At 37.3% G+C, this 24091-nt stretch overlaps 2 protein-coding genes across 2 annotated transcripts; both read right to left on the bottom strand.

Moving 5' to 3' along the window:
• Positions 1-11062: 11062 nt before the first annotated feature.
• Positions 11063-14792, bottom strand: LOC109148688 (probable LRR receptor-like serine/threonine-protein kinase At3g47570). Its single transcript, XM_019296425.1, has 2 exons — positions 12011-14792; positions 11063-11576 (listed from the first exon to the last, which is right to left on the bottom strand). Exons 1-2 carry the CDS (start codon positions 14790-14792, stop codon positions 11173-11175), a joined length of 3186 nt encoding a protein of 1061 aa, XP_019151970.1. The 3' UTR covers positions 11063-11172.
• A 6635-nt stretch (positions 14793-21427) lies between these two features.
• Positions 21428-22324, bottom strand: LOC109148687. The gene has a single exon (XM_019296423.1). It carries the CDS (start codon positions 22322-22324, stop codon positions 21428-21430), a length of 897 nt encoding a protein of 298 aa, XP_019151968.1.
• Between the last annotated feature and the right edge of the window lie 1767 nt (positions 22325-24091).

The following is a 24091-nucleotide window of genomic DNA, read 5'->3' as shown; positions in this document are numbered from 1 at the left end:
TACCAAAATCTCCAACATGAGCAAGTAAGTCTTTGTCGAGCAGAATGTTACTTGGCTTTAGATCACAATGAATAACTGTCGGCTCACAATCATCATGGAGATAATGTAATGCAGAAGCTACATCAATTGCAATATTTAACCTTTGAAGAACACTTAAAACGGTTGTCCTTGCATTAGATGAATGTGTATGCAACCGCATATCCAAATCCCCATTTAACATGAACTCATAAACCAAAACTTTGAATTCATTACCTGCAAAATCACAACTCGAGCAGCAAGTCAAAATTGGAACAAGATTTTGGTGGCGTATGTTCCTCAACACTTTACATTCTGTAAGAAAGCTCTTTGAAGCTCCATTTTTTCGAAGGTCAAGTACCTTCACCGCAATTGTTTCTTCTCCACCACCTTGCTCAAATCATCCTTTGTAAACAGAGCCAAAACTTCCCGAACCGATCAAATTTGTCTCAGAGAAACCATCAGTAGCTTGATGTAGGTCTCTATAAGGGATTTTGGAAAGCTTTTCAACTTTGGATGCCTTAGCTGACTCCATCCTTTTCGTTTCCTCCAACACATTGTTAGAAAAGCAATGAATGATGCAAACACCAGAGCCGAGCAAATACATGTGAAGATAACAATCTTAAGCTTTAAATGCTTTCTGTGTTTTGTTTTCTTCACAGGACATGGAGGCAGCTTTAGCTCAAGTATACCACCGCATAGCTTTTTGTTTCCAAGCAATGATACATTGGTTGCCACTGCAAACACTCCAACTGTTGGTACCTCCCCTTCTAGATCATTGAAAGAAAGGTTCAAATATTGCAAGTGAGGGAGCTTTTGGAGGTCTCTTGGTATCTCTCCAGTCAACTTGTTGTTTGAGATATCCAAATACGTAATGCTTTTTAAGGAAACCAAAGAAGGTGTGACTTTACCTTCAAAGTGATTATCATGCATATCAAGATATTCAAGGCTCAAACAATTTCCAATTGTATCTTGAATTTTGCCCAACAATTTGTTTCCAGAGATGTCTAAGACATTTAGTGTTTTCAATTTGCCCACGGCGGGAGATAACGGGCCAGTGAATGAATTGCTGGAAAGGTCAAGGTACTTAGACAAAGATGGCAAATTAAAAACTTGTTGAGGAATGGTTTCATCTAGTTTGTTATTGTACATGTACCATTCATTTAAATTTCTGAAGTTTTCCACATTTGAGGGTATATTGCCATAAAAATTGTTGTTATCCAAATCAATTGTAGTTAGAGAAGTAACCCTAAAAAGACTGAGTGGCATTTTTCCAGATAATTGGTTTTGATCCAGAGTCAAAACTTGTAATTTATGCAATTCACCTATCTCACTAGGAATAACACCTTATAATAGATTGACTCCTGCCCCAAAAGCCATCACGCTAACTAGATTTTTTATTCCGCTTGGTATGGTACCAAATCTTATTATCTCCTAGAAATAGGAACTGGAGTTTGGATGAGAGGTTAGTTATGGTGTTTGGCAATTTACCTTCAAATCTATTTTTATAAATGGAAAATCTATTTAAATTACTACAATTGGACAGATATGTTATAAAAGCCAAGTCATTGAGGGGATCATTGCTACAAAGAAGATTGTACTCAAGGTTCAAAACTCGAAGATGTTTAACCTTCCAGTATTATTTGGAACTTTACCTACAAGATAGTTAGCTGAAACCTCAAGAATTTGAAGCTTAGAGGCGTTGGGAAATGAAATTGGGATGGTTCCATGGAATTGGTTAATGCCAAAATAAAAGCCTTCCAAGTTTGGCATGGTATCTCCTATGTAGCTTGGAATGGTCACTTCAAGTGAGTTTTGGGTTACTGAAAAAATTTGTATAGAAGTCATATTGAAGAAAGAAGGAGATAGTGTACCAGTGAAATTGTTGACGCCAAGTGAAATGATATTTAAACCTAAACCCCTACACTGCGTAATCTCATGCGGAATATGTCCCTCCAAATGATTAATCTCCAAGCCCAATTTTCGAAGTGATGACAAATTCCCAAAAGTGGGAGGAATTCCACCTGTCGATCAGTTTCTACCCAGAGATAGTACTTGTATCTTCTTCAAATTAGCTAGGAATTCGAATGCAGTAGGGAGGTTCCCTGGAGGCCATTTCGATTAAAATATAGTTCCCTAAGGTGTACGCAGCTGCTGAGATTAAGCTTAGCCACTTCTCCCGTCAATGCATTCCTAGACAGGTAGAGAGATCTTAATCGAAAAAAACCACCAATCTCTCCTGGGATTTCACCGTGCAACATATTCCTTTGGAGATGAAGAAGCCTGAGGAAAGTGAGATTTCCAATATGAGGAGATATGGTTCCCACCAACCCCTTCTCAAGAAACCTCAACGCTACAATTGGTGGGTGTCGACGACCACAGCTCACTCCTTGCCAACCACAATGATGCACAGAGTCATTCCAGGAGTTAAGAACTAATCCATTGGGATCATCAGAAATAATCCGGTGTTTAAACTCTAAAAGAGCAAGTCTATCGATTTCATTTGATGAGTAGAAAGCAGCTGATGATGATGATGATGCAAAGGAGGAAGTGGGAATAAGGGTAACACTACATATTAAGCAAAACACAAGAAGATGGAGAGTACAAAGAGCAGCTGATGAGAAATAAAATAATGAGAGGGTGGTTTTCTCATGGCTCATCATCTTCTTCATCACCTCCATAATTCAAAAATATGGAATATTTAATTAGGGAAAGAAGAGAGTGATGTGTGTTTTTCTCACAGGCTGTATATTATATTGTTTATATAGACCAACAAGTATATCGTGGACCACGGTGCATAATGGATTATGCACCGAGTTTCTAAACAACGTCGTCTTGTGTATTGAAAAGAAACGGCACCCTTTTCGCACCGTTCTGCAAAAAATTAACTCTGTTATTCAGTTTCATTTTGTATATACTGCAGTTTCATTTCAACACAACTACAGTTTCATTCGATATTATAACACTCAAATATGTGAAAATGATATTTAGTTTTATTTTATATACCCTATAGTTTCATTAAAACACAACTACATTATCATTTCGATATAATTACAGGTTCATTGCACAATATACACTCAAATATGTGATATTTTATTAAGTTTCATTTAATATACACTGCAGTTTCATTTCAACACAACTACAGTATCATTTTGATATAACTACAGTTTCGCTGGGCAATATACACTCAAATATGTGAAATTATTATTCAGTTTCATTTTGTATACACTGCAGTTTTCATTCAACACAACTACAGCATCATTTCAATTCAATTGCAATTTCATTTGATTATATAAAAATAATACGTGAGAGTGTCAGTTTAGATACATTGTACTTTCAATTGGTAATTAACACACCAAAAATGTGCACTCCATTAATTGTAACAACGTGCCGCCCTTTTTTGGACTGCGATGCACAATATAATTTGCCTATATAGACATGCTAAATCAAGATCAATCTGATATGCGTACTGTTAATTGGTGACGCTAGCTATGACGGATAAGAATATTAGATCAAAGTTGATATGCGTACTTTTATTGCCTAGAGCCCATATGTTTGAAAAATCAATAGCATCATATTAACTTTCTATCAAACTAAAATAATATTTATAACTCTACAACTCTAAATATTATTTAAACTTTCATGGTAGTCCATCTGAACCATTAATTTCCATTACTATATAAATTTCCAACAAAATATTAGCTCAAAGTTGAATTGGTCACGCTAGCTATGACGGACTTACTACACTACACTTATATTTTAGTATTTGTGTGAATCATAAATAAAAAGTATATTATTAGTATACATAAAGTACATTATTTGAAAGTACATGATTTTTTATATATTATTGAATTAAATATACATTCAGTACACAAATAATAAACTTTTTGTTAGGAATATAGCGGAATAATGCGGAAGCGAAGAATCAAAAATTGAGAATTATAGAAGTTAAATAATAGGGAAAATATGTAAATGAAGAAAATTATATAAATGACAAATGAATCTAATATAAAATGGGAAAATATAAAATATATATATAAATTCTCAAAAGAGAATAACAAATGAAATATATATATATATATATATATATATATATATATATATATATATATATTTGTATGTGAGAACAAAAACAAAGAAGAATGAATTCAAATGATGTAAGAGGTGTGTTTACAAAGCAAAACATCAAAACTATTTATACATTTCAAAAGAGATAATTGTGCATGTAAATATGGGAACATGTGTACGTGGGTGATGGATGGTGCGGCATGCAGATGCTACGTGGTTGATGCTGCATAGAGAATGGAAGACTAATTCTTCAAAGGATTTGAGGCACCAAAATTATTATTTCCCAACAATCTCCACCTTGGATCAAATCCACTGTGGGTATTAATAACTGGAACAGTCCGACTAAACTCAAGCTTGAACTTAGCAACAGGAAAAGCCTCAGAATGGATCACTATCAACCTCCTGTGTGCCTGAAAGAGCATAAGCAACCAAGTTGTTTTCATCATCACTAGCATACTTAGCAGGTTTTTTAATTGTCCTCCTAGGACGATCTTGGGCAATAGAGAACTCTCGCTGTGGCTCGACGAGAGGTGCGATGCTAGTAGATGCATCATCTTTAGTATTACCATCAGTGGTAGTAATACTGTCAATAGGCCTGAACTCAAACTCCACCTTCTCACCAGTACTTTGCGTCTCATCTGTACTGGGAACTTTTCCAGAAGAAAGTAGTGCATTTTCGTCAAAAGTGATATCTCGACTCAGAATGATTTTCTGAGAATCAGGAGACCATAGACGATACCCTTTTGAATCAGAGGCATAACCAAGGAAAATGCATTTGACAGCTCTCGGGTTTAATTTACCCGTACTGAAATGAGCATAAGCAGGACATCCAAATACTCTTAAGATAGAGTAGTCAACAGGATTACCTGACCAAACTTCCTCCGGAATTTTGAAATCAAGGGATGAATGTGGAGATCTATTTACCAAATAGCAAGCAGTAGAAACGGCCTCGGCCCAAAAATCACGCCGTTTCCATAACCCAGCATTAGAGAGCATACAACGAGCTCTTTCCAATAGAGTCCTGTTCAAACGTTCGGCAACACCATTCTGCTGGGGTTTACCAGGCAAGGTCTTGTGCCTGGCGATTCCATTTGCCGCACATAAGTCATTGAAATCTGACTCACAGAACTCCAAGCCATTGTCTGTCCTGAGCTTCTTGATTTTTTTACCTGTTTGAGTCTCAACAAGTATTTTCCACTTCTTGAAAATAGAAAATGGCTGATTTTTATATTTCAGGAAATAGACCCAGAATTTACGAGAAAAGTCATCAATAATAGACATAAAATATCAATAGCCTCCCATAGACTGGAATTTAGTCGGTCCCCATAAATCGGAATGTATGTATTCCAATACATCTTTGGTACGGTGTGTAGCAGCAGAAAAACTAACTCTCTTTTGTTTCCCAAAAACACAATGCTCACAAAATTTTAATTTACCCGTACTTGAACCACCAAGGAGGCCTTTCTTGCTCAGGAGATGCATGCCTTTCTCACTCATATGCCCCAGACGCATATGCCATAATTGAGTGAGATCCGCATCAGACATCGATGAGGATATTGCTACTGAACCTGTTACAGTACTGCCATGCAAGACGTACAAGCTTCCGGAACAAGAAGCTTTCATGAGAATAAGAGAGCCTTTTATGACTTTCAGAACTCCACCTTCAGCTATGTACTTGCACCCCAGAGATTCCAAGGTGCCCAAGGATATCAGATTGCGTTTCAAATCAGGAATATACCGAACATTGGTAAGAGTCCTAATAATGTTATCATGAGTTTTAATCTGCACACTTCCAATTCCACTAACCTTGCATTGGGTATCATTACCCATCAAGACAACTCCACCATCAACCGGTTCTAGAGAGACGAACCAGTCTTTGTGAGGACACATGTGGAATGAACAACCAGAGTCCAGAATCCACTCGGTTTCGCTCCGTTTGCAACCGGAGCTAACATATAACATAACATCGCCTTCTGAATCACTTTCAACAACACTAGCTTCAGCGGACTTATTTTCTCTCTCTTGCTTGTTTTTCAACTTGAAGCATTCAGTCACATCATGACCATGCTTCTTGCAGTACTTGCAGGATTTTTTGGACTTACGTCCTTTGGACTTGGATCTAGAATTTTTATTGCTACTCCCTGATTCAAGTGGACGACCCCTTACAGTCAAGCCTTCACCTTTGTCCTCAGACTTAATTTCAAAGTCAAACTTTTCTTTGGACAATAGGTTTGACTTAACATTGTCGAAAGTAAGGGTATCACTACTATTACCATACAGCATAATTTCTTTGAAATGCTTGTATGATTTAGGGAGAGACACAAGCAATAAAACAGCACGATCCTCATAGTCAATTATGACATCAATATTTTCCAAGTCCAATAAAATAGAATTGAATTCATCCAAGTGAGATTTAATAGAAGTACCTTCCGTCATACGGGATTGTGTACAGACGCTCCTTCAGGCGTAGCGTGTTCGCTAGAGTTTTGGACATGTAAAGCATATCCAGCTTGGACCATAAATCTGACGCAGTCGTCTCACTTACTACCTCACGTAGAACCTCTTTAGACAGGCACAAAAGAATGGTTGAACGTGCCTTGTCATCCAAATCTTCCCAGGTTTCATTTGTCATTGTAGCTGGTTTCTTCTTCTTCCCAGCTAGCGCTTTCTTCAAACCGTTCTGGGTTAGAACGGCTTCCATCTGAACCTTCCAGATAGAAAAACTAATTTTCCCGTTAAACTTCTCGATATCGAACTTAGTAACAGTCGACATCTTCGAAAATAACTCTCAATTAAATCGCTCTGATACCACTTATTAGGAATATAGCGGAATAATGCGGAAGCGAAGAATCAAAAATTGAGAATTATAGAAGTTAAATAATAGGGAAAATATGTAAATGAAGAAAATTATATAAATGAGAAATGAATCTAATATAAAATGGAAAAATATAAAAAATATATATAAATTCTCAAAAGAGAATAACAAATGAAATATATATATATATATATATATATATATATATATATATATATATATATATATATATATTTGTACGTGAGAACAAAAACAAAGAAGAATGAATTCAAATGATGTAAGAGGTGTGTTTACAAAGCAAAACATCGAAACTATTTATACACTTCAAAAGAGATAATTGTGCATGTAAAAATGGGAACATGTGTACGTGGGTGATGGATGGTGCGGCATGCAGATGCTACGTGGTTGATGCTGCATGGAGAATGGAAGACTAATTCTTCAAGGATTTGAGGTACCAAAATTATTATTTCCCAACATTTTCAATATATTAAAACTGTATATTGTACTCATGGTTTATATAGCTATATAGACTATGGTCCACACAATAATTTGTGACTTGATAGGGTCTGGGTCAGCGGTCAAGGTGGGCGGGAGGTGATTGAAATTTGGGCCAATTAATACAATGAATTTTTGGAAGTATGTTGATTCAAATAGGTTTGGGATTGATTGTCAAATATAATAATGGGAAAAATAGGATCTAAGGGGAGTACCGAATTCATACTTGTAAGCCGTGTTGCAAAAATCTCACTTAGGTATCGACTAATTGACGCCTAGGCGTTATGCGCTGACCGGTCACTTAATGTATCACCATAATCGGTGGTCTACGCAATTGGTTGTCTAGGCCACTTAGGCGCTAACCGCCTAGGCTTCCTAAGAAGTGTTGAAACTCTAGATGTTTTTTAGGTAAATATTTTATATTTTAGTATTAACCGTTAAAGTATTAAATAGTTTACAATTATTATGTCTTAAAAAATTTGAAAATTTTAAACAAACTTTTAAAAAATACACGGGCGTCTAGGCTCTAGGCGCCCTCGAGCGCCCGAGGAACACCTAGCGATTTTTTCAACCATGTTTGTAAGGTACAAAATTTCGATCATAACACAAGACACATACACATTTTGTATATTTACTTATTTTTCAAATCTGATTTAAGTATAAAATTTGAGTTCATATGCACAGAATTTCACAACACAAGATACAAAAATTCATAACATAAGACATAACTACTAATTTGTTTCAGGTACAAAATTCATTCGCTTAAAATACATAATTTCATAATACAAGATACAACAACTCACAAAATAAAACACATACACATGCACCAAGATCCACAATGCATTGTGAACCTTGGATCAATGGTATATAAGGATTGCTTGTGAACTGTTCACCACCTTAGAATTATTTATTTATTATTTTTTAAGATTCACCTTAGAATTTTCTAAGTTGTTGTTCTACTTCTAATCAAATTAAGAAATTTTAAATTGGACAAAATATGTGAATTTGTGTATAATTTTATTTTTTGAATTTGGATCGATCAACATGATAATTATATGATAATCTAAGGGTGTATTTGGTTCACGGGTTTACACCATAGGAATGAGAATCAAAATAATAGTTAGTGTTTGGTTGATAACTTTTTTAAATACAACTATGAGATTTTATTACCCCTTCAATTAAAAATCTGATTCCCTAATTAAAATAGGTATCATTCCATCTTATTGGTAATATAATTTTTAAGTTTGGGTTAGTACTATTAGATTTTTGTATTGTTTTGTTTTGGTTTTGTTTTTGTTTTTGTTTTTTTTTTTTTTGTTTTTTTTTTGTTTTTTGTATTTTTAAAACATTTATTCCCATTATAGGTCATACGCAACCGAACATCAAAATTGTAATCATTCCAATTTTACCCTACTACCAAACATGTAAAATACGTTCACCAAAATCATTACCAGTATTATATTACCAAGTATTTGATTCCATTCCGATTATGATTCCATGTGCAAACCAAACACACCTTAATAATTCTTTTCTTTTGTCTATGTCAAGTCATCAGGTTGTATCAAGTGGTACTTTGATTTACGAGAATGCCTACAACCTTTACCCGAGGTGCATTTTAGGTGAAGTCTAGCCCCTATGAGGTAATCCAGTCTAGGTTGTCAATGGCTGACTCACTTAAACCAAGAAAATCAATAGATAGTTCTCATAAAGAGTTAAACTTAGAATCTTGTGATTACCAAACCAATTATTCGACCAACTTAGTTGGAGTTGCCCCTATCAAATAGGACTTGATATTATTGGTGAGATGTTCTATGTTGTGTATAGAGTGGTTCTCCTCCCCTTATATTTCATCTTCAATATTAATGGAAAAAGGTTCTACGTTTTGTATGACGTGATTTTCCGCTTCTTCCACTTAATCACTCTTTTCGGATTCGGTCAAAATTCTCATCTTGTTATTTTCAAGCTAAGCTATTGCCTAGGGTCCCATATGTTTGAAAAATCAATACCATTATTTTCAATTAATTAATTAAGATAAGAATATTAACTCAAAGTTGAATTGGTCACGCTAGCTATAACGGACTTACTACACTACAATTCAAGAGCACTCTACATCATAAATCGATAAGAGAATATACTTGATAGGGTCTGGGTCAGCGGTCAAGGTGGTTGGGAGGTGGTTGAAATTTGGGCCAATTAATACAATGGTCCAAATTGCTTGCGATGGATAGGATTATAGACTATCCTTGCCAAATTTAGTTGAAAGTTGAAAATTAGCCGAAGAATTATAAGCTAGAAGTTGAAAACTGAAGAGTTGCATGTGAAGTTAGCTGATTATGTTTAAAAGTGTTTGATAAAATTAACTTTTTGATAAGCTGATAAATGTAAAAAAGACTAAAACAAATATCTTCATAAAATTTAAATAGGTTCGTTTACATATTAAAATTTAATATTTTGAAATTAAACTATTAACATAATCATGATCTAGCATCTCATAATAATGAAGTAGCAATATTGTTGCGAATTTCCTTCATCTCAATATAATAGAGGTCTCACTTGAATTTTCGTTGATAGAGATATTACTACTTGAATCTTGAAGTTCATCGCGCAGTACGTAATCTGGATACTGCTCAAGCACATTAAAAATCATGTCATCTTGTATATTTCGTTGGAGGATCAATGGACTTATGAACGAACGATTGGAGTTGGAACTTTAAGGAGTTGCTGCGCGGTGAAGAGTTGCGGAAGAAGATGAATAAAAATATAGGAGAAGAGAAAATATCAAAAGGGTTTTAATTGGGAGGGGTAAATGATGTCAAAATCATTTATTTAAAGTAATAATAAGGATAAAGATAAAAAAAAAAAAGTTAAGAAGCTACTAGCTTTGTTTGAAATGCTACCTAATTAAGGTAGCTGTAAGTGTACAAGTGATACATATTTACTTAATTTATATTGTCTACATTATTTGTCAAAACATAGCTTAATTTTATTAGACTGTATTAGGTTCTGGTTTGAGTCAGGATCTACTTCAGAGCAGTCTCAGTCAGAACGTATTTCAGAGTGGGCAAATTTTCTCTAACAGAATTCTGATTTTCAGACACAGTTTTCAGACAGTATTTGAATTAATTGGAGCAGCTTAAATTGAGGGCTTTGACCTGCATTTATCCAGACAAGGTCGTTGGTGATTTTCGCTATATAAAGAGTGTATGGAATTTTTGAATTAATGAATAAGTATTCCCTCAAATCCTTTACACGTTTTCTCACTATATTTCGAAGGGTTTAAGCAACTTGAGCCAATCTACCTCGATATTAGACTCGACTCTCTGCATCGTCACCTCACATTATTATTATTATTAGGGAGTATTATTTTGTATTTCTTTAATATTTAAGTTTTATAAAGTTAAGCATATACCAAGACTATGTGGTCTAATGGTACCGGGTTAGACTTCCATTTGGAAGGTTGTGAGTTTGAGCCGTTATTAGTTCTTTGTGTTTCAGTAAAGTATATGAAAAAAAAAAAAAAAGAGTTAAGCATATGCACTGCTATATTCGTCATACCAAATTACTCTTGGCACGTCATTATTGTTTCAGATTTATTATTTAAAAAAAAAATTGTTTCAGATTTTTTTATTTGACTATTACGTTAATATTGTTTCAGAGCCCTGCATTCGTTCATTCTACTCATCTATCGACCTATATATGAATAAAATAAAAGTTGATACACAAGGTATATGATTTAATTTGTCCTTAAACTACCATACATGCATAACAAAGTTCATTCCTTAAACAAAGAAGGCCTTTCTAATCTTCTGTAACTCTCTGCTGACATCTTTCATGTTTCCACGCTCCATTGGTGATCTACAAGCACAACAGAGTCCAATTTTGAACACGGAGATGAAGAAATCATCCATCTTTCTCTCTTCAATTTCCACCAACTTGCTAGGATTTTTCAATTCTTCCTTACATCTTATTCCATGGTTGTTGCTTTCTTGGCATGTTAGAAGCATTGGGTCTACAATCTTCATCACTTCATCTGGCAATGCTGTCTCAACATATTCAGAAAGGCTACTACCATCGTCACTAGAAAAATTATATGTGGGTCTTTTTCCGGTGAACATTTCCAGTAAAAGGATTCCATAACTGTATACATCTCCACAAGTTGATGCATTTGCTCCAGTCCCGTATTCTAGATCCAAATATTTGTCAAAGAAAAAATTATCAAGTGTAAGAATAAAATCATGGAACATAATCTAGTCAACTTTGAACTTGATAACCAAAGGTTATTAGTTTTTTCTTTTAACAAATATTAGGCAACAAAGAAGATGCTTCATCTTCTTCTTCAACAGCTCAATCTCTGCAACTCAATGAGTTAGGTTTGGATAAAGCTTATGATAGTCTAATTTACTAACGAACTGATATATATATACACACACATACTCTGAACTCCGCTACCATCACAACTTCAAACAAAGCAAATGAAAAAAAATAATAATAATAATAGAGCATTTTAATTTTTGGGAAACAACTTCTTCAACATAAGATATGATATATGAAAACTTTTTCTCTTAAGCTAGCTAGTTATAGGAAACAAGTGGTAAAGTTTAATGACAATATTCTTACCTGGTGGAACATAACCAATTGACCCCTTTAATGCAATGGTACTACTTTGTTTACCAATTGGATCTCCAATTGTACATGAATAAAGTCTTGATATACCAAAGTCTCCAACATGAGCAGTTAAGTCTTTGTCAAGCAGAATGTTACTTGGCTTTAGATCACAATGAATCACCGCCGGTTCACAATCATCATGGAGATAATGCAAAGCAGAAGCTACATCAATTGCAATGTTTAACCTTTGAAGAACATTTAGAATGGTCGTCCTTGCATTTGATGAATGTGTATGCAACCACATATCCAAATCTCCATTTTCCATGAACTCATAAACCAAAGCTTTGAATTCATTACCTGCAAAATCACAACTCGAGCAGCAAGTCAAAATTGGAACGAGATTTCGGTGGCGTATGTTCCTCAACACTTTACATTCTGCAAGAAAGCTCTTTGTAGCTCCATTTTTTAAAAGGTCAAGTACCTTCACCGCAATTGTTTGTTCTCCTCCACCTTGCTCATCAAATCTTCCTCTGTAAACAAAGCCAAAACTTCCCGAACCGATCAAATTTGTCTCAGAGAAACCATCAGTAGCTTGATGCAGGTCTCTATAAGGGATTTTGGAAAGTTGTTCAACTTTGGATGGCTTAGCTGACTCCATCCTTTTTTCTTTCCTCCAACACAATGTTAGAAAAGCAATGAATGATGCAAACACCAGAGCTGAGCAGATACATGTGAAGATAACAATCATTAGCTTTAAATGCTTGCTGTGTTTTGTTTTCTTCACAAGACATGGAGGCAGCTTTAGCTCAGGTATACCACCGCATAGCTTTTTGTTTCCAAGCAATGATACATTGGTTGCCGCTGCAAACACTCCAACTGTTGGTACCTCCCCTTCTAGATCATTGAAGGAAAGGTTCAAATGTTGCAAGAAGCGGAGATTTAGGAATTCTCTGGATATCTCTCCAGTCAACTTGTTGTTTGAGATATCCAAATGCCTAATGCTTTTTAGGAAAACCAAAGAAGGTGGGATTTTTCCTTCAAAGAGATTACCATGCATATCAAGATATTCAAGGCTCAAACAATCTCCAATTGAATCTGGAATTTTGCCATACAATTTGTTCCCAGAGATGTCCATGGCATTTAGTGTTCTCAATTTGCCCACGACAGGAGATAATAGCCCAGTGAATGAATTATTAGAGAGGTCAAGTTTCTTAGACAAAGATGGCAGATAAAAAATTTGTTGAGGAATGACGCCATTGAGTCTGTTACTAGATAAGCCCAATTCATTCAAATTCCAAAAGTTTCCCACACTTGAAGGTATATTTCCATCTAAGTTGTTGATGTCCATATGTATTGAAGATAGAGAAGTGAGGTTAAAGAGACTAGGAGGTATTATTCCAAACAATCGGTTTCCACTTAAATACAATCCTTGTAGGTTTTTCAATTCACCTATCTCACTGGGAATAACACCTGATAAGAGGTTTCCATCTAGGCCTAAATCAGTGAGGCTAGCGAGATTTTTTATTGATATTGGTATCGTTCCATATAACTTATTCCCTCCTAGAAGCAAAAGAGAGAGTTTGGATGAGAGGTTAGCTATGGTGATTGGCAATTTACCTTCAAATCTATTCTCAGCAATGGAAAACACATTTAAATTACTACAATTTGACATGGAGGGTATAAAAACTAAGTCATCAAGGGGACCTTTGCTACCAAGAAGATTTTCCCCAACATTCAAGTATAGAAGATCTTTTAACTTCCCAATGTTACTTGGAACTTCTCCAATAAAATTGTTTGTGGATAAGTCAAGATATTGAAGCTTAGAGGCATTGGTAAATGAAATAGGGATAGTTCCATGGAATTTGTTTATATCAAAATCGAATTCTTCCAAGTTGGGCATTGTGTTTCCTATGTAGCTTGGAATGGTCCCCTCAAGCGAGTTATCCGCTACTGCAAAAAATTTGATTGAAGTGATATTGAAGAAAGAAGGAGACAATTTACCAGTGAGATTATTGGAACTAAGTGAAAGGATTTTCAAACCCGAACACTGTGTAATCTCATGCGGAATACTTCCCTCCAAATGATTATATTCCAAGCTCAATATTAGAAGCGAAGAAAGATTCCCGAAAGCCGGAGGAATTCTACCTGTCAATTTGTTTACACCCAGAAAAAGATATTGTAGCTTCTTCAAATTCACCAAGTTTGTAGGGAGTAACCCTTGGAGGCCATTCCGTGCAAAGCACAGATACTCGAGCTTTGAGGAGTAGTTGCTGAGATTAACAGTAACTAGTTCTCCCGTCAGTGCATTGGAAGATAGATTAAGGAACCTTAGTCGAAACAAAAAACTAATTTCTCCCGGAATTCCACCGTAAAATCCATTGCCACCAAGCTCAACAACCCTGAGGAATGTGAGATTTCCGATATGAGGAGAAATGGTTCCGACCAACCCCATCTCCGGCAGCTCCAAACCCACAACTCGTCGGTGCCGACGACCACACCTCACTCCTTGCCACCCACAATGGTGCTCCGAGTTATTCCAGGAGTTAAGTAACACTCCGTGCGGATCATCAGAAATCCGGCGTTTAAAATCCAAAAGGGCATTTCTGTCGGTTTGATTTGAGTAGAGAGTAGTCGTAGCTGATGATGATGATGCAAAGGAGGAGGAAGAAATGGAAAGGGTAACTCTACATATTAAGCAAAACAGAAGAAGATGGAGAGTACAAAGTGCAGAGAGCGATGAGAGTGATGAGAGCGAGAGCGTTTTGTCGTGGCTCATCTTCTTCATCACCTTCATCTCTGATCTACAATATAATAATTCAAAAAGATGGGTTTAGATACATACGAGAGTGATGTGTTTTTTTCTCACAGGGTATATATATATATATATATATATACTCCGTATATGCTAAATCAAGAATATGTTTTACTCATCTGTTCCATTTTACATTTTTACATGTCTTACTTTTCTTTTTAGTTTGTCCAAAATGTTGTCCACTATTCAAAACTGAACATCACCATTATTCTACTTTTCCCAATAGAAAATACTACATATACTCTTCTCTGAGTTAATATTATCTGAGGTCCTCCGAGTATAGTGATTTTGTCACGTTTAGTCCTAAACTTTCAAATTGACTCTCTGTGGTCCTTTGACTTTCAAATTTAACCATTTGTGGTCCAATTTAACCACTCATGGTCCTTCAAGTTTCAAAATTTAACCAGTCGTGGTCTTCTTGAAAGGATCATGGTTGGTTAAAATTTAATAGTTGAAGGACCCTAGGTGGTTAACTTGGATCAAGAATAGTTAAATTTGAAAGTCGAAGGACCACGAATGGTCAATTTGAAAGTTTAGGACTAAACGTGGCAAAACCACTATATTTGGAGGACCTTGGATGGTATTAACTCCTCTTCTTTTTTACTCTCAACTTTTACTCACACACACAAGATCTTGACGTAGACACTTGTATTGTGACCCACATGAAAAAGAAAATAGCATATTAGTGTCCACCATATGAAGAAGTAAAATTTAGAGAGTCTATGTAGTAGAACTCTTTTCCAATTTACCTTTATTAGTTTTGCTTTCTTTTTGTTTTTATTTCTAAAAGTGGGAAAAGTTAAGGACATAATTGGAAAACACATATCATTTGTTTTAATTCCTTAAATGTGACAGCCAATTTGGGAAGGACGGAGTATCAAATATGCTTCATTGCTTTACACATTGTTGTGCGGCGAGCATAATTATTATGTAATCAAAACGTGGCATGGACTAATGTAAGTATTAAAAAAAATAAAATAGTTTCTTTGCTAATAGTTATAATTTTTGGTATATATGGTTATAATTGATAAGCGCTTGATCTGATGTTTGATATAAAAGCATGATGTGCCGTTGATACTGGCAGTCGTTGAGGGGATTGTTGGGCAACAGCTTGTTGAGTCGAGTCCAACATTCTGCCATCAAAACTTAAAATTAACAAATGTATCTTACTTTTTAAATATACAATGCCCTTCTTTTACTTTTCATGTGAGATTTGTGAATTATTACACCGGAGCAATAGGAGTTTACTCGATGGATGGCCACCATTGGATCGGATAATGATTACGAATTTCCTTCGTCATTAGAAAAAATAACTACACCATACACGTGAATATTATATTACAAACTCGAGTGTCAGTTTGAAATTAAGGTTTATGTTTTAACCTATACAAATTGTTCACTTCAAAATTGCTTCAACTGTAATTTATATAAATTGCTTAAACTGCTAATTTATATTATAGGTCAAATTTTGATTTGCTTTTATATTGCACAAAAAAAAGGATAATGGTAAATTAATTGATTAAATATTACTTTCTAAAAATATTAAATATTTATATTTTATTTTTGACAAGATTAAATATTTATATTTAAATTAGGGTGTGTATATATAGACATATAGTGCGTCATGTATATGATATTTTCTACTGATGACTTGCTTTTTGACTAGTTGAAAGTGCTCAACCTGCACGTATAGTGCGTATGGACGTCACCCAAGAATTTAGTGATATGCGTGCGTGTTTGACAAGTTCAATAGCGGAGGCAAATACGCTTTTAATTCGTGGTCCATCATGACACAAGGTTTCTCATGATTAAGCTAATTTTGTTTTCTCATGAAAGTCTTCCTTTCAGATTGACAAAGCCCGTCCGAATACTACGTACAGAATGGGGAAAAAGAAGAAAATTGTGCTTATAGTGGGGCACTCAAGTTGAAATTAATTTGAGGTGACTTTAGTGGTAAAGTTAGAGGCTTGGCATGTGTTAACAAAGAAAATTGAATAAAATATATTGAATTCAAAATTCTGGTTACATGTCAAAATCAATGGGGTGTGGGTACAAGTCTCTGGATGGTCCTTTGATTCTTCAATTGACGTCTTGAACACTCCACCATTGAAGGGCCTCCGGGTTTCAAGTGGCTTGATCTCCAAAGAAGGACTTGTATATATAGCTTCTTCTTCTTGAAGGGCCTCCGGGTTCAAATGGCTTAATTTTCAATAGAGGTTTAGATCAACATGCATCAACATATGGAAGAGGAGCTTGTTCTTTTTGAAGGGCCTCCAGGTTCAAATGGCTTGATTTTCAATAGAGGTTTATGGCTTGATTTTCAATAGAGGTTTAGATCAACATGCATCAACATATGGAGGAGGAGGAACTTTTACTTTCAGGATCACATTTTTATTGTGATATCTGAATAAGCTTTAGAGTTCTTTCTATGATTTTTCCTAGGATGTCTGATTACATAGAAATGAGAGCTCCTATTTATAGCTGTAGGATATAATAGTTTTGATAAGCTCAAACTCTTTTGATATTATCTAATTAAACAAATTAGATAATATCAATATTATCCAAAATATTTCAAATATATTCAAGTATACTAATATTGATAAATAATTAATATTTATCAAAATTTAAGTATCAATAACATGACAATTGTATCATTTGATGCTTTTGTTGAATGAACAATATAGAGTGGGAAAAGGTGAGTCCGCAATGAAAAGTATTCAAAATAGAGTGATCCGTTTGTTAGGTCCAGAGTGTAAGTCGTCTAAGGTATGCTGCCACGGAAATTGGTCTCCACAAGAGTGAGTGGAAGTTCATGGGGTCGAAAACAATTGTAAAGTCGTTACTGAAGAATGCCTACTGGAGAGAATTATATTATGGTGACATTAGAAGAGTGTTGGAACACAATCGCATGCGATCTTACTTGGATGGAGAAGGGAAGAAAGAAGAACTGGTAATCTGTTAAAGCGTTACAATGGGAGAGGGGCAGCTAATATACGTAAGGGAAAGAAGCGGGAAAGGCGGTTACAAAGGTGGTTACACCGAAAGTAAAGAAGAGGAGAAAGACCACAAGGCCCTTAGCTAGTCTCTGCTCGAACCACTACATGCTTCTTCATTTCCTTCCTCCAACACCCCCCCGTAAGTTGGCATATACAAATCTTGTGTTCCCAACTTAGATGTAAATGACTGGAACTGCGTTATTGGAAGAGGTTTAGTGAATCCGTCAGCAGTTTGATTTGAAGAGGATACAGACAGAAGCTTTATGATTCCTTGAGTGACCTTTTCGCGTACGAGATGACAATCTATCTCGATATGCTTCGTACGTTCATGAAATACCGAGTTCTCGGCTATGGCAATTGCGGATTTATTGTCACAAAAAACCGCTGCAGGCTTCTTCATATTCATCTGCAAGTCGGAGAGAAGAAACGTGATCCACTGAACTTCACTCACAGTAGCTGCTAATGCCCTATATTCGGCTTCGGAGGAAGATCTGGACAGCGTCGTTTGTTTCTTGGATTTCCAAGAGATTAGTGCACTGCCAAGAAAGATGCAAAAACCCGTGATGGAACATCAAGTTTCTGAACACGTTGCCCAGTCTGAATCCGAAAACACATTAAGCTGCATGGCTTCGACTTTTGGATAGAAGATTTCCTGGCCAAGAGCTCGTTTAATGTATCGCAAGACATGATGCGCTGCTTGCATGTGTTTAACAGTTGGTGAATCAACAAACTGGCTTAGTTGTTAGATGACGTAAGTGATGTCTGGTCTTGTAGCCGTAAGGTATAATAAACGACCAACGAGCCTTCTGTACGAGCCAATGTCAGTAAGGAGCTCACTATCTCCATGACATAAGTGAATGCCAGGAAAAGTTAGCGATAGAATCACGACGACAATTTGTTTCATCGTTTTCTTACGACAGAATTTTGTGACGGAACACGAAATTTGCAACGGATAGGATAACGACGGAATCACGACGACAATTATTTCTGTTGTTATATTTCACGATGGCAATTGAAGACAGAATATGAGTTTTGCGATAGATATTTTTTCACACAATGGCGAAGGAAGGAAACATTTCCGTTGCCAAAACCGCGACAGATTCACGACGGAATGAATTTCGTCGCTAATTTCCCGACGGAAAATTCCGTTGTGATTTTCCGCCGCCACTGCTCGCGACGAATTATTTCCGTTGCAAAGTGAAATACGACAAGCCTGGAGGCTACGGAATGAATTTCGTCGCGAAAATGCAAAATTCCGTCACTAAAAGGATCGGATTTAGATTGCACGAACTTCATCTGTAACAGAGCAGCGTTAAGCTTCGAGTTCCATTGCCTGCTCGCTTGTTTGAGGCCATACAAAGAGCGCCGAAGCTTGCATACTTGGTTAGGTTTCTCGGACTCAAACCCCTGTGGCAGTTTCATATAGACCTCTTCTATTAAATCTCCGTGCAGAAAAGCGTTATTTATATCGAGTTGATGAGTGTGCCAAGCACGAGATGTGGCCACTGCTAGGAATGTCCGAATGGTTGTTATCCTTGCAACCGGTGAGAATGTTTCTATATAATCAATTCCGAGCTGTTGAGTGTAGCCCTTGGCCACTAGACGTGCTTTGTAGTGATCTATGGAGCCATTGGCTTTGAGCTTAACTTTATAAACCCATTTGCAACCAATGGGGATTTTTCCAGAAGGTAAATCAGTGATTTCCCATGTCTTGTTCTCTTGCAGGGCTTTGATCTCAGCACTCATGGCATCCCTCCAATGGGCATGTTTGACAGCTTGGCTGTAGGACTTTGGCTCATCTGTAGAATTAACTGCCAAAGAGAAGACTTTGTGAGATTGAGGGAGATTGTCGAGGGTCATCACCTTAGATAAACTGTGGGGGGATGATCTCTTGTTTATGGCATCACAGTAGAAATCTTGATATTTGCCAGGAGCACGACGTTGTCTGTTGGAACGTCTGAGAAGCGAGAGACTCCTGTTGGCCTCTTGAGTGTGATCATCATGATTATGTTCCTCCACTATCTGTGCATCATCATCATTATGCTCTTGTGCACAGTTTGATTCCATAGGTAGATGGAATTGAAAACTGCCAGATTGGCTGTCATGTGAGGAAGGTGTTGGCAGTATGTTATCACTAGGCAGCCTTATATTTTGAAACTGTTGAGGCCGAGGGCCTTCATACTCCAATGAGGTAGTAATCGGGATGATGGGAAGGGAAGGCTCATTCCCAGCAGTACTTGTGATTCCCATGGATCCAGTAGCTTTAGTGAAGGGAAATTGGACCTCATAAAAGCTCACATCTCTTTTAATAAACAGAGAACCATCAAGAAGATCATAAAGAAGATATCCTTTGGTATGAGCTGGTATTCCAATAAAGATGGAATTTCGACCTCTTGGTGACATCTTGTGTGTATTTGGAACGAGGTTTGAGGCATAGCATAAGCATCCAAAGACTTTCAAACTTGTGAGATCTGGCTCCTGATTATACAATCTTTGGTAGGGACTAGCAAGCCCAATAACTGGAGATGGCAGCCTATTGATTAAGAATGCAGCATGCATCACACAGTGGCTCCAAAACTCAAGTGGAAGACAAGCCTGGAAACGAAGAGCTCTGGCTACATTAAGTATATTTTGATGCTTGCGTTCAACTACGACGTTTTTCTATGGAGTGTAGGGGCATGTCTTTTGATGAATAATGCCTTTCTCTTCAAAGAACTCAGGCATGCTGAACTCTAAGCCATTATCAGATCGAATAGACTTAATGGGAACTCCAAATTGTGTAAGAATTTTGGCATGGAAGTTCTTGATAAGCGGTCTGACCCCTGATTTGCTCTTTAAAAGATGTAGCCATGTGAACCTAGAATAATCATCAACCATGGTTAAGAAATATCTTTCTCCTTTCAAAGAATAGACTGGAAATGGCCCCCAAATGTCAATGTGGAGCAAATCAAAGCAGTTTTTCGAGGTTGTTATACTCATAGGAAACGGGGACCTCTTGTGTTTAGCTAAATGGCAAACATCACATGCTATGGTTCTAGTATTTGCAACTTTGATATATTTCAAAAGGTGGATTTTATTAATGGGAAAATGTCCCAATCTTTGGTGCCACAATTCAGCACTACTACATTGAACAGAAGAAACATCATGGCTTGTATTTGGCAGAGGTTGAACCAGAATGTAGAGGCCCTTTTCTTGTCTAGCTAAACCAATCTTCCTCCCAAGCATATCCTGAATCACACACTGTTCAGACGCAAAGATTAGATTGCAGCCACCATCTTGCAATAGCTTACTTACAGACAATATGTTGAACTTGAAGGATGGTATGTGCAGGACATCCTTCAAGCATATTCCACCATCAAGGACTATGCTCCCTATGTGCTTGACATCAATGCGGTTTCTAGTGGGTAAGTTCACCTCAGTTCCTTGGACAGCATGATAATTAAGAAAGAAATCAAGGGAACAAGCAATGTGGTCCGTGGCTCCGGAGTCTATGATCCAAGTAGAAGTACATAGAGATATAGAGTTGACAAGAGTTTTAGAGTACTTGCCATCAGTTGTGGAGTCTTGTTTGCTGAAGTTTGGCACAAGAGACACTGCTGCCATGGCCTTAGTGTTTGAATTCTACCCAACTTGGTTTTGGAGAAGAGTCAAAAGCTTTTGAATCTGCTCAGAGGTATTACCAGAATCTGCCGGCTCATTAGTCACAGCTGCTGCAGATTGTTGTTGTTTTCCTTTTGATTTGAAGCCCGGAATCCATCCCGGTGGATACTCGTGCTTCTTGTAGCACTTCTGAACCGTATGACCACTCATCCCGCAGTAAGTGCACTTTGCACCTTTGTTATTGTTTCCATTTCGCTTGTAGTTGTAGGTATTTAGGGCGGCTATGATTTCTTCAGAGGAATTCTGATGAACGGCATTGGCTTGTGTGGCGTCCATGTTCATGTTGCAGGTGCTCAGATTAGCAAATGTAATCTGCCTCTCAAGCTTTTCGGCCATAACGAAAACCTTATAGACCTCTGGCAGGGGATCCAAAACTAGCACACTAGATTTGAGGCTGTTGTACTCATCAATCAAACCCTGAAGGAAACGTATAACATAGTCCTCTTCTCGTTCGTTCCTGATTTGATCAATTAAATTGCAATTGCATTTTGGATTGCATTTACACTGAGGAAGAGGTCTTAAAGTATTCAGTTGTTCCCACAGAGTCTTACATTTAGTATAATACTCATTAATGGATAGATTTCCCTGTCTTAGGCTATATATATCGCTCTGCAGAATCGATACTCTCTGAGCATCGTGTTGTGAGAACCTACGTCTCAAGTCTTCCCAAGCATCTTTAGCTCTATCTAAATGCATGATGCTTTGAGCTATAGAGGTATGTACAGACCGAAAGATCCAGGAACATACCATTAGGTTACATCTTTTCCACGCTGCGTACAGATGATGATCATTGCTTGGTGCTGCGACATCTCCATTGACGATGCACCACTTGTTTTTGATTTCCAGAGCGATCCGCATCGACACACTCCATGATCCATAGTTGGAACTTCTAACGGGGGGGGGGGGGGGGGAGGGGGGGGGGGGGGGGGGCTAACCAGCACTGCGCAGGGATTCTCGTTTTGGTTGAGGAAGAGTGGATTCTCCACATCATCCAGAACCTGAGCTCTGTTTCGTTGTACGATCGGATTCTCCTGTGGAATCGTTGCAGGCATCGGAGGCGGAGCGGCGTGAGTTTGTTGACTTGTTTCTCCGATGATCGGATCTGTAGATCGATCGCCGATCACGGCTGCTGCATATGTTCTCCGGTGAAGAAGTCTGATACCATGTTGGAACACAATCACATGCGATCTTACTTGGATGGAGAAGGGAAGAAAGAAGAACTGGTAATCTGTTTGTAAACTGTTAAAGCGTTACAATGGGAGATGGGCGGCTAATATACGTAAGGGAAAGAAGCGGGAAAGGCGGTTACAAAGGTGGTTACACCGAAAGTAAAGAAGAGGAGAAAGACCACAAGGCCCCTAGCTAGTCTCTGCTCGAACCACTGCATGCTTCTTCATTTTCTTCCTTCAACAAAGAGCTTTAAAGTGTTAATGCAATATACAATAATGAACATTTATACAAGGGAAATTAAAGCCTAACAAAATTTTTGAAATAGTACGTGGTGGGCCATGATCGAGACCAAGTACGCAAGGCTCACGCGATAGGTCACGTGACTAAGTCAAGCTTCATCCATTCGAATTCGGACACGAGCTCCGAGACAACAATGACTAGGCTTATAGAGATATTGAAAGTGGTCAAAGAATAGAAATCCGAGGTCCAGGGGTCTAAGAGCCCATAGCCTAGGGCTCAATATGATGACTCGGGTGGCACAAAAAGACAACTCGGACCAAAAAGGCAACCTGAACAAAGATAGGCAACCCGAGGCCGCTAGCCATTTCTACCTAGAGCCCGTCTCCGGGCCTGAAAGGGTGGGCCTTGACATAGTCATGCGGTCCACCACGTAGGCATTGACTTGGACTCACTGCCCGCCACCATTTTAGGAAGTTCAATGAACTTTTTTATTGTATATTTGTATAAATATTGCTATGTCATAGCCTAGAGGATCATATCTTATTCTTACAAAATCCTTGTAGTGTTCTTACATTAATTCACTCAATATTACTACAATCCACCCCTTTGACAATTTTACCCTTATAATTTATGTGAACTTAGTTGATCTAGACATACTCTAGGTCAATTAGCTCCATCACGTACCATTTGGTGCTCTTGTTGAATGGCCAATGCATGGTGAGAAAAGGCAAAGTCGGAGTGAAAACTATCCAAAATAGAGTGGTCTGCTTGTCTGTGTTAGTATAAGTTATTATTATTGTTATTATTTCCTGTATATATTTTATATTATGTGGCTTAGATAGCTTGACTTAGTTTAGCTATTGAATAGGATCAGTTAGAGTTAGATATACTCTGTAATCCTGTTGTTACGATCATTAACGAAATTCCTTTTCTAATCTGGTATCAGACTAGGATTTTTCGATCTCTCAAAACCTCCACCACATATCTCCCCCTCCCTTCCCGCACTCCAAACAGCTATGTCGTCCGCCTCCGATCGCACAGCCTCCGACGGTGGAGCTCCGGCAGTTCCCTCGCCGGGGCTCATCATTATGTTACGATGAAGCTTACGCTAAAGAACTATCTATTTTGGTGTATGCAGATTGTTTCTTTCCTCCGAGGCCAGGAGCTTCTGGGCTTCGTCGACGGCACCCTTCCCTGCCCACCGGAGCTGATCGC

Source organism: Ipomoea nil, unplaced genomic scaffold, assembly GCF_001879475.1.
Source record: "Ipomoea nil cultivar Tokyo-kokei standard unplaced genomic scaffold, Asagao_1.1 scaffold2144, whole genome shotgun sequence".
NCBI classification, from domain to species: Eukaryota; Viridiplantae; Streptophyta; class Magnoliopsida; order Solanales; family Convolvulaceae; genus Ipomoea; species Ipomoea nil.
Note: the sequence above shows the minus strand (reverse complement) of the source record. Positions and strands in the feature narration are given on the sequence as shown.

Coding starts and splice junctions, on each gene's coding strand:
- LOC109148688 (XM_019296425.1), bottom strand. CDS start 14,792: ATGAAGGTGATGAAGAAGATGAGCCACGACAAAACGCTCTCGCTCTCA. Junction 11,577..12,010: donor AATTGGTTATGTTCCACCAG/GTAAGAATATTG, acceptor ATTTGGATCTAG/AATACGGGACTGGAGCAAAT.
- LOC109148687 (XM_019296423.1), bottom strand. CDS start 22,324: ATGCGGATCGCTCTGGAAATCAAAAACAAGTGGTGCATCGTCAATGGA.